This window comes from Tachyglossus aculeatus, chromosome X4, assembly GCF_015852505.1.
Source record: "Tachyglossus aculeatus isolate mTacAcu1 chromosome X4, mTacAcu1.pri, whole genome shotgun sequence".
Lineage (NCBI taxonomy): Eukaryota > Metazoa > Chordata > Mammalia > Monotremata > Tachyglossidae > Tachyglossus > Tachyglossus aculeatus.
In genome coordinates, this window is record NC_052098.1 from 30890619 (window position 1) to 30900914 (window position 10296).

At 49.0% G+C, this 10296-nt stretch overlaps 1 protein-coding gene across 2 annotated transcripts; it reads right to left on the reverse strand.

Annotated features, from left to right (window-relative positions):
* Positions 1–619: 619 nt before the first annotated feature.
* Positions 620–7885, reverse strand: LOC119948113 (histone-lysine N-methyltransferase PRDM9-like). 2 transcript variants are annotated; one of them, XM_038770001.1, is made up of 8 exons: positions 7849–7885; positions 7291–7417; positions 6818–6944; positions 6198–6296; positions 5697–5968; positions 5215–5279; positions 2438–2616; positions 620–1842 (listed from the first exon to the last, which is right to left on the reverse strand). In XM_038770001.1, exons 3-8 carry the CDS (start codon positions 6912–6914, stop codon positions 1076–1078), a joined length of 1479 nt encoding a protein of 492 aa, XP_038625929.1. In that variant the 5' UTR covers positions 6915–6944; positions 7291–7417; positions 7849–7885; the 3' UTR covers positions 620–1075. The 2 variants fall into 2 exon arrangements, with proteins under 2 accessions (XP_038625929.1, XP_038625928.1); XM_038770000.1 differs by lacking the exon at positions 7849–7885 and adding an exon at positions 7553–7666.
* Between the last annotated feature and the right edge of the window lie 2411 nt (positions 7886–10296).

Genomic DNA, 10296 nt, shown 5'->3' on the forward strand with positions numbered 1-10296 from the left:
TACCTGCCTCAGCATTTAGTAAAGTGCTGGGCACATTGTAAGCGCTTAATAAATACCACATTTATTCTTCTTATTAGGCCTTTATTTATTTTCAATACATCCTATTGGACATCAGTTTATTTGAGCTGAGATATATTAAGTTCACGTTTGGTACTCCTTTGGGAAAAGTTTTACAAATGGAACAAATTCATTACGGTTTCCCCATCTTCCACTCCTACATACATTGCAGTACTTTAAAAACATTCTGTTATGCAAACAATAACCTTTAGAAACTTACAATATAATATTAACATCAAAACTTACATTTAAATCAATACACTTTTGCTGGATAGTATTTTTTTTTCTCTTATGCCTAAAATTCTAGCCTATCATAATGCTACTTTTACTTATTTAACGCTAAAAGTTGTGTTTTGAAGAATATTTCCCCGTAACTGTTTGAACCTGCTTTCTGCTGTACTTATCTATCTTTCCTTTTATATTTTTAGTCACTTTGTAAGTTTTTCTTATTTGGTTTCCCCATCTTCCACTCCTACATACATTGCAGTACTTTAAAAACATTCTGTTATGCAAACAATAACCTTTAGAAACTTACAATATAATATTAACATCAAAACTTACATTTAAATCAATACACTTTTGCTGGATAGTATTTTTTTTCTCTTATGCCTAAAATTCTAGCCTATCATAATGCTACTTTTACTTATTTAACGCTAAAAGTTGTGTTTTGAAGAATATTTCCCCGTAACTGTTTGAACCTGCTTTCTGCTGTACTTATCTATCTTTCCTTTTATATTTTTAGTCACTTTGTAAGTTTTTCTTCTTTGGTTGACTGTGTCTGTAAGTATTATTTATGGTGATAATCTACAAAATATATAAACCAACCGCATCTAAATTTCTTTGGTTAACTCTCATTGTTAGCCTTTTACTTTGTTTCCCATGAGACAAGGAATAAGTGGCTGAGCTCTTTGCCTTATTTCCTACAAATAAATGACCCCTTCCTTATGTATTTGGTAGTTATTGGTTGATACACACCGGAACTGTTTTCCACAGTGGTGGCATTCAAATCACCCCTTCCTTATGGTTGTGGAATGCTATTGTCCCTTGCGTGTATCGCGCGATGTTCATTCATATGATCTTTTCGGCAGAATCTCTTCCCACAGTCGATGCACACAAATGGCTTCTCCCCAGTGTGGGTAAAGGCGTGCCTCTTTAAATTGGATGGGTCGCCAAACGTTTTCTCACACAGTGTGCACACGTACGGCCTCACCCCTGTGTGTATCCGGGAGTGCCTATTCAGGTTGGATGGGTCGCTAAACGCCCTCTTACAAACTTTGCATGCTAATGGCTTCTCACCGGTGTGCTTCCTTTTGTGTTGCCTCAAGTGAGTTAACCGCTTGAAAGTCTTGCGGCAGACATCGCAGCAGTGCCTCCGCAGAGAGGCGCTCCCTTCTGCACGCCCCGCCTGGGCCTCCCTCGGACCCGACGCCTGCCTGACCTGCACATGCCCACTCTCCCTTCTCTGTCGGGTTTTACCCGAGAGTCCTCCCTGGCGTGGGCGAGACAATCTCCCTAAAGCTCTCTCCCGTCTCATAGCCTTGGCCCTTGCTAACCGCTTACTCTTTCTGAGCCCTCTCTGCTTCACCCGGCCACGATCTGGACCCTGCCGCTCGTCTTGGCGAGCCGCAGTGTCCGGGAGTCTTAGCCGCAGCTTATATGTGCAGTTTCGCCTTTTTCTGGTTCTCCGGCGGGCAGCAGGGCAACGCTTGACCCTTAAACGCCGCTTGAAAGCACCACGTCTCGATAACGACTTGGACGAGCCTCGAGAGGAATGAGGCTTTGGCCCTGAAGGGAGAGAAACCGTCACCTTCTCTGCCGCCCTCTCCCACCCATCAGAGTCCCATGACGTGGTCAAAGCAGACACCGGTTTCCTGCTTTCTATACAGCCCCACTTCCCTGAGTCTTCCCTAACCCCCTTAGCCCTGCTGGCCGGTCCCGCCACGCCCCACGGGGACAGTAGAATGAGCCTTTCTCTGCGAGTCCAAGACCCGCAGAGAAGATGCTCAGCGCGAGTCCAAGACCCGGATGCTGAGCCATAGTGATGGGGTGCAGGGGTTCCTGCCCCCAAGAGACCACGTCTCTGGCCCACATCACTCATGGAAATGGGGGGAGGAAAGGGCTGGAGACCCCACCCACACACTTTGCTGCCCTGTCAGTCTCACCCAGCCCCTCCTCTCGTTCCCTTGGCCAGGGTGGAGGGAGCGAGATTGGGGGGTGTGGGCGAGATGCGTCCGCCAAGGAGGGTGCGGGTTCAGTTTTGCAGGACGATCAGACTCAACACTGAGCGTTAGCCGAAGCGGACCGGGCTGACATCCAGTCCCTCCTCCCAGCCCTGGGTCCCACGGGTGCTCTTCTCTATTCCCACGCCTCCGCTCATTACCTGACTCTGGGGTCTTATTGTCCGGGAGGATGCCCAGCTCACGGCCATACTCTTCGCCGTACCACACCAGCAACTCTTGGCCAGGTGGAATCACACGACAGGTGCGGTAGTAGATCTCCCCTTGGTACTGAATCGCCACCAAGTTCTGCTCTCTCTGTGAGCGGGCACAATTCACGTATCTGTAGGGCAACAGAGAGAGAGAGAGGTGGATGGAGGGCATGGGTCCCTCAGATAGCCCTGAATAGGCCCCGGTTCATCCCAGAGGCCTGCCTCTCGGCCCCACATCACATCCCTGGGCCCACGTCTGAGGGTCAGGTCGCTGACCGGTACAGGGGAGAGAGGACTCGTCTCCCAATTTGCATCCTGTAAATTCCTTATCGGGCTTGGCGAGGAGTGACTTGGGGCGTGGAGACAGGACCTGGACAACTGTAGGGCAGGACCTGGGGCCAGAGAGTGAGGGGAAGGAAGCAGTCCACAGTTTGATCCTGAGGCCCATCCTCCTGTGGTGAGAAGGATAGAGGGAGGAGACAGAGACCCTGTGTGGGGGCAGGCAGAGGAGACATAATTGAGACAGGGCATACACACCTGCACTCGGTGGATCCGGTGGGGCAGGTGGGTTACAGGGGCCACAGGCTAAACCCAACTAGAGGCGAGAATGGGAAGACTGCACCCAGCGCTTAGTACAATGCCTGGCACATAGTAAGCGCTTAACAAACACCATCATCATCCATCAAAGTCTCTACAAAAACATAACTCACAGAATGAGATGCAACATCGCCAGGTGGATAAAGCACGGGCTTGGGAATTAGATGACCTGGATAGGCCCTATGTTAAGCCCTTATGACATGCCATGCATTGTACTACAGGCTGGAGTAGACACAAGATAATCAGGGAAGGAGAGCAGTTATCTTACAGATGAGGAAACTGAGGAACAGAGAAGTTAAGTGACTTGCCCAAAGTCCCACAGCAGACAAGTGGCTAAACAGGGATTAGAATCCAGGTTCTCCGGCTACCAGAACCATGCTCTTTCCACTAGGCCAAGCTGTTTCTCCGGGACATGTGCAAGTTATTATGGGCTGCCCGCAAACAGGAAACGCTTATTGAGGTGACCAGGACCAGGTATTGGTAGGGTAGAAGTTTTTAAAAAAGTATTTGTGGAATTTGATAAACACCTACCCTGTGCTAAGCCCTGGGGTAGATAGAGTGCAATCAGAACAGACACTGTCCCTGTCCCACACGGGCTCACAATATATGTAAATCTCTCAGAATAAAGCTCACTTATGTTCTTCAGAGCCGCACTGATTTGAATCTATTGAAGGTGATGGGCTGGGGTTAATTGAGTTCCAGAAACCATCGACATGGTAGAAAGACCATGCTAGAGCAGCAAAAAAAAAATGTGTAGGTTTACTGGGGTAGGTGAATAAATTTGGGTTTAGAGAAGGCAGTATAGAGTCAAGTTCAATAATAATACTAATAATAGTAATAATGGTATTTGTTAAAAGCTTACTCAAACACTGTTCTAAGTGCTGGAGCACTGTTCTAAGCACTGGGCACTGTTCTCAGTGCTGTTCTAAAACCTGACTCCCTTGCTCTTTCCATTAGGCCAAGTTGATTCAAGTTCATGTCCATCTGGTATAACACTGACAGTTTGAATGGAGCCACACCATTATTGATGTATTTCATTTCCCAGGATGACCTTGGCTTTGTGACACAATTGGATCCGGTAAACAGGGTCTTAAGGTTTTTGTTTGTTTTTTTATTTTTTAATGGTCTCTGTTATGTGCTTACTATATGCTGGGCACTGTATTAAGCACTGGGGTAAATGCAAGATTATCAGGTTGGACACAGTCCATGTCTCACATGGGGCTCACAGTTTTAATCCCCATTTTACAGATGAGGTAACAGGCAGAGAGAAGTTAAGTGACTTGTCTAAGGTCACACAGCAGACAAGTGGCAGAGAAAGGATTAGAGCCTAGGTCCTCTGACTCCCTATCTGAAATATTCTAAGACAGAGCCAATTTCCCCAAAGGCATTTTAGTCTCCCAAGCGCTTAATGCTGTGCTCTGCACACAGTAAATGCTCAGTAAGTAGCACTGATTGATGACAATGTTGTAAATGAGGCATTCGATCTCAAAACAAAGCCAGATACCCTGTTTTTGCCCAGATTACCAAGAATTGGGTACTCGATCCTGGATGAATGATTTAGCTAGATGAATGTCTTTATAAATTGGCTAGCACTCATGTTGACTAAACTCACATAAAACGTTTAAAAACATGGTCCATAGGAAATGGGAGAGAGTGTGTAAAAGCAGCAAAGAACCAGGTGCCTGGGGCCTTGAGGAGTGTGAGGACCAGTCCCTCAGAGAACCATGGTTAACTGCTTCGTTTTGCATCATCCTCTTAGATTGTTCATTTGGTAATGATCGCTGCTTCTTATTGTTGTTGTTCTGGATGATTACCCTCATTAAGATTGTGATCTCCGGGTGGGACAGACCTGGTCCAATGTGTTTACCTAGTAATGAGCTGAACCCTTGACAGAGTGCTTCACAGGTAGTAAACACTTAACCAGTAACCGCAGTACATTAGGAAGGAGTAGTGTGGGAGGAGAAAGAGCAGACCATAACGCCACGCAGATCGCTTGATTGAAACTATCAAGAAGAGTTGCTGAAATTAGGAACGTATTTCAGGGTACAGCTAAAAGGCTCCCCCAATATTGTGCTCGGACTGAGGTAACACATTTTCACTGACCTGACTTCACCGAATAAAACTATTCTCACCTCATCCAGTTGGAAAAAGCTCTGTCCTTCCCATCCAGGTACTCATGGTTTTTGCCTCTGATAATCTGTAGTTTAGGGGGCAGAGGTGAGACACAAGGGCATTACCCTCCTGATGTAGCAGCCCAGCACTACCGACCAACACAGGAAGAGGAGTCTGCTGACAGGATCCTTACATAGGAGTACTGACCGTGGCACACATAGTTGGTGCTCATGGATACATGGGATTGAGGGAAGTCAAGGGGTCAGAGTTGATGGACTGAAGAGGGCAAGGGGGAGATGTCCTCGTGACACACACACACACACACCCCACCCAATACTCTTCCCCAAATACCCTTTACTTTTACTACAATCTAGGACAACTCCTTGCACACATCAGGCTTCAAGGGGCAGCGCTGCTGGGTAAAGAGCCCTGAGTTAGGGCTGCCCGGAGGCAGATTTACAGGGTTACGGTCGTTGTCAAACGTGGTACATGTAGGACTTACCATCCAGGCGTATCCACTGTGGGACTTCTTCTTATCCTTTGTCCTTATCCCCGTGTATGGTCCGAAGTGCAGCCCCCTAGGCAAACTTGTGGCCTGATTCCACACGCCAAGTCCAGCATTAGGAATGCCTGATACCTTGATCTGCATCCCAGGGGGCAGAGTAATGTTCGACCGATTCGGCTGCCACTTCTGAACAGCAAAATCTCGGACAAATACGGGGGAGCCGTGCAGTAAACATTTTTCCAGAAAGAAGGTCTGGCACATCTCACAGACTGTAGAGAAAGCAGGGCTCTGACTCAGTGTAATTTGGTTTGGTTAAGTGAGGGCGGGGAGGGGGAGATTTCCGGGTTTTAAGGGTGGGGAGGGTGGGCGTTTGCTAGAGGTCTAAGGAAGGACAGTTTCTTGGGGCCGGGGCAGGGGGTGAACGACGAGACTGGGAAAGTTGTTGGAGAGTGTTCGGGGTCGGGGAGGGGGAAACTGCTCAGTAGGACAGCCACTCACACAGATAGTCGTCATCCTCGGGCTCATAGTTTTCATCATATATTTTCCTTTCCTGCTTCCTCAGGTTGAAATCACGGATGTGGGACTTTCCACTGCGTCCTGGGATGGAAGACCCCTCATTAGACTCTGCCAGGTCAGACCGGATAACCCAAAACTCCAGGGGCCCCCAGACGCAGTTCAGATAGCCTGAAGAGAGTGGGTCAGGTTCATTCATGCAATCGTATTTATTGAGCACTTACTATGTGCAGAGCACTGTATTAAGCGCTTTCTGTGATGTCCCCAGCCTCTTTGCTGCGGGTTCATCCAGTAGGGTCTTAAATTCACCTCCCTGGCCTAGGGGCCTCCTCTGTCCAGGCCGAGGATCTACAAACCACACTCCCATCCCCTACGTCCCCAACCCTCTTGACCCCCAAGTAGTTTTGTCTCTTGGCAGGACAGAACTCTCCTTATCTGTCCCATCCCGAGACCAACCCAGTCTGATGAGCCTCACTCTCCCCCAAAGCATGAACCCCACCACCGGCCATTAGAACTAGTCACAAGGTAGGAAGAAAGGAGAGAAGGGGGCCTTTCTTAATTCCTCCAGCTCAGATGACCAGGGACACCCATTCTTCAAGACAAACCCTTTATCCTTGATTGCTGTGCATTTGATCGGTTACGTGTGGACCCCATCTGCAGGTCTTCTGGCAACTCCTGTCTCTCTGGATTCCGGGAGGCCATGACTGAATTCCTCCGAGTCTCTGCCTTATTCTGAATGTCAAAATTGTAATTATCATGCTCATCAACAACAAAGTCACAAAAATGGATCCGAAGAAGCGAGGAGAATGGTGGGGAAGAAAGGTTGGGGGTGGAGGGGAGGGTACATTGCACATGTTGAGAGGGACCACGAAACCTGAGGAAAGGTTGCACGCAGACCAGAGAGTGATCCCTCCTCTCCCAAGTTCCCGAGGCTCTGACCCCCTCATGCCATGCCCACGGGACCCACGGAGTCTGGGTCCCACGGGAGTCTGGGTCTCCAACTTCCTTGGGTCAGAGGCTCGAAGAGGCAACCTCTTTAGTCAACCCCGAACTGGCTCACCCCCCGGGGACCCTTCACCTGGAAAATTTTCTTCGTCTTTCCAACTCTGTTCCCTCTCGAAAGTCCCTCTAGTCTCCTACCCCTGCGGCTGTCAATGGGTGCAGGCACCTGCTCGTCAGATATTTCCGAATTGATGGAACCGGAGCTGAGACGGGCGAGAGGGGGACAGTCCAACATGGGATTCCAACTGAATGAGAATGAACCGAGACTCACCCAGGGCACCGAGTTCAGGTAGAAGAGGCGGAGGAGGAGGCCGTTCTCTGCCTGGGTTGGAAAATACCTCAGAGAAATAGCCTGAGAGCGTGTCTCCCGAGATAACGGTTAAATAGTGGCCCTTCCGGGGTCCGGGGAGATTGGGGGGTGACGAAGGGCCCTCGCGCCTCGGAGGGCCGGGGATGGGGCGGAAGCCCGCCCCTCCTAAGGTAAAGGATCTTCCTGGCGGCCCGGCGTTAGGGGGGTCTCGAGGGGCCCATGCGTTCAACGTGGTGCGAAGCCGGGGGGCCGGCCGTTGCTGGTGGGGGGAGGGGGGCGGGCCCCTCCGCAGCCTGGGCCCAAGTGGGTTTTGTGGAGAAGAACCTCTGTGTGTGAAGATCAACGGTACAAAGCAGTTTTCCCGATTTGGGGGGCGCTGGCTCCAAAGGCTTCAAACCTGGAACGGTCCATCGCGGGACAACGGACACCGGATCGACCAATCGGCGCCCGGACCTCGGGGACGCGGGAAAGAGGCGTTAATGCTTCGGGGCGACAGACGGAAGTAAGGTCAGAGACTGGAGATGGAAGTGAGCACAAGGGGGCGCCCTGCTCGTGCTTTAGGGGCCGTCTGCATAACCCCCGCCACGCCACCTATCGTCCATGGTTCAGAATTGAGTTTGCTGGTTTCGGAAGGCCTAGCATTTTTGTCTCCCCCTCTAGACTGTGAGCTTGTTGTGGGCAACTCTGTTGTATTGTACTCTTCCAAGCGCTTAGTACAATGCTGCGCACACAGTAAGTGCTCAATAAATGTGATCGGTTGATCGATTGATTGCAGTAAGCACTGGGATAGATACAAGATAATCAGGTCCCACATGGGGCTCACAGTCTAAGTAGGAGGCAGAACAGGCATTGAATTTCATTTCGCAGATGAGGGAACTGAGGCACAGGGAAGTGAAGTGACTTGCCCAGGGTTGCACAGCTGGTTAGTGGCCAAGGCAAAATTAGAACCTAGGTCCTCTGACTCCCAGGCCACACTGCTTACAAGATAATCAAGTCGGGCACAGTCTCCGTCCCACTGGGGGCTTACAGTCTAAGGGGGGAAAAGGTATTTAACCCACATTTTAAAGATAAGTAAACCGAGACAAAGATAAATTAATTTGTCCAAGGTCAAGCAACAGGCAAGTGGCAGAGACCTGATTAGAATCCGGGACCCCTGACTCCCAAGCCCAAGCTCTTTCCAGTAGGCCGTGCTGCCTTGCCACCTCCAGCTTGCCAAAGTTGGGAGTAAATTTAAATATGAAGTGGGGTGGGCTAGAACAGGACAGGAAAGATGGAGAGTGGACTTCACTTTCCAGATGCTAATGGCTCTGAAAAAGCAATAAATGAGTCAAGTGGTTGGTCAGACACATTGTTAGAATGAGACAATATGGCAAATGAATCCGAACCTACTGAAATGTTGCTAAAATGAACCATGGTTATCATCTTAGCAACTGGAAGTGATTAGATTAATGTGATCCTTGTCCAAAAGGATGATTGTCAAGTTTGAAATTGACATATTTTTGTATTCAAATTTGTTATCCTGTTAATGCAGGGAAGGATAGGATCAGAGCACAATACTGAACTGCTTATAATAATTGAAACGTTTCAAAATGCCTCTTACTTGAACCCTTTTCAAGTATATATCTGTGGGGTGATATCTTTAATCCCCATTTTACAGATGAGGTAACTGAGTCACAGAGAAGTTAAGTGACTTGCCCGAAGTCACAGAGCAGACAAGTGGTGGAGCCGAGATTAAAACCCGGGTCCTTTTGTCTCCCAGGCCCATGCTCTACCCACTAGACCATGCTTCCGGAAATGTGCTATGGGGCTGAGAGAGGGGGTGAATAAAAGGAGCAAACCAGGGTGATGCAGAAGGGAGTAGAAAAAGAGGAAAAGTGGGCTTGGTCAGGGAAGGCCTCTTGGAGGAGATGTGCCTTCAATAAGGCTTTGAAGTTGGAGAGAGCAATTGTCCGATAAGAACAGGGAGGATGTTCCAGGCCAGAGGCAGGTCATGGGTGAGAGGTCAGCCCCGAGAGAGGAAATCGAGGTACAGTGAGTAGGTTGGCATTAGAGCAGTGAAGCATGCAGGCCGGATTAATAGGTGAGTAGCACGGTGAGGTAGGAGGGGGCAAAGTGATTGAGTGCTTTAAATCTAATACTGAAGAGTTTCTGTTTGATGCTTTGCACACAGTAAGCACTCAATAAATATGGTTGAATGATGTGGGTGTGGATGGGCAGCCATCGAAGGTTCTTCAATAGTGGGGAAACATGGACTGAATGTTTTTGTAGAAAAATGATCTGGACAGCAGAGTGAAGTCTGGACTGGAGTAGGGAGACACAGAAGACAGGGCCATCAGCAAGGAGGCTGACACAATAATCAAGGTAGGATAGGATAAATGATTGGATTAACGTGTAGCAGTCTGAATGGAGAGGAAAGGGTGGATTTTAGTGATGTCGTGAAGGTTGAACCGACAGGATTTAGTGATAGATTGAATATGTGGCTTGAATGAGAAAGAGGAGTCAAAGGTAATGCCAAGGTTATGGGCTTGTGAGATAGAAAGGATGGTGGTGCTGTCTAGAGTGATGGGAAAATCAGGGAAAGGGCAGGGTTTGGGTGGGCAGGTCAGCAGGCAGCATGGCCTAGGGGCAACAGCAAGGTCTTGGGAGTCAAGAGGTCGTGGGTTCTAATCCTGGCTCTGCCACTTCTCTGCTGTGTGACCTTGGGCAAATCACTTCACTTCTCAGGGCCTCAGTTCCCTCATCTGTAAAATGGGGATGGAGACTGTGAGCCCC

What these genes read in the sequence shown, in the direction of transcription:
- LOC119948113 (XM_038770001.1), bottom strand. Translation starts at nt 6,914, where the DNA reads ATGGCCTCCCGGAATCCAGAGAGACAGGAGTTGCCAGAAGACCTGCAG. An exon ending in ACAGTGGATACGCCTGGATG is followed by an intron (nt 5,280 to 5,696) that starts GTAAGTCCTACA and finishes CCTAAACTACAG; the next exon opens with ATTATCAGAGGCAAAAACCA. An exon ending in GCTTTTTCCAACTGGATGAG is followed by an intron (nt 2,617 to 5,214) that starts GTGAGAATAGTT and finishes GTTGCCCTACAG; the next exon opens with ATACGTGAATTGTGCCCGCT.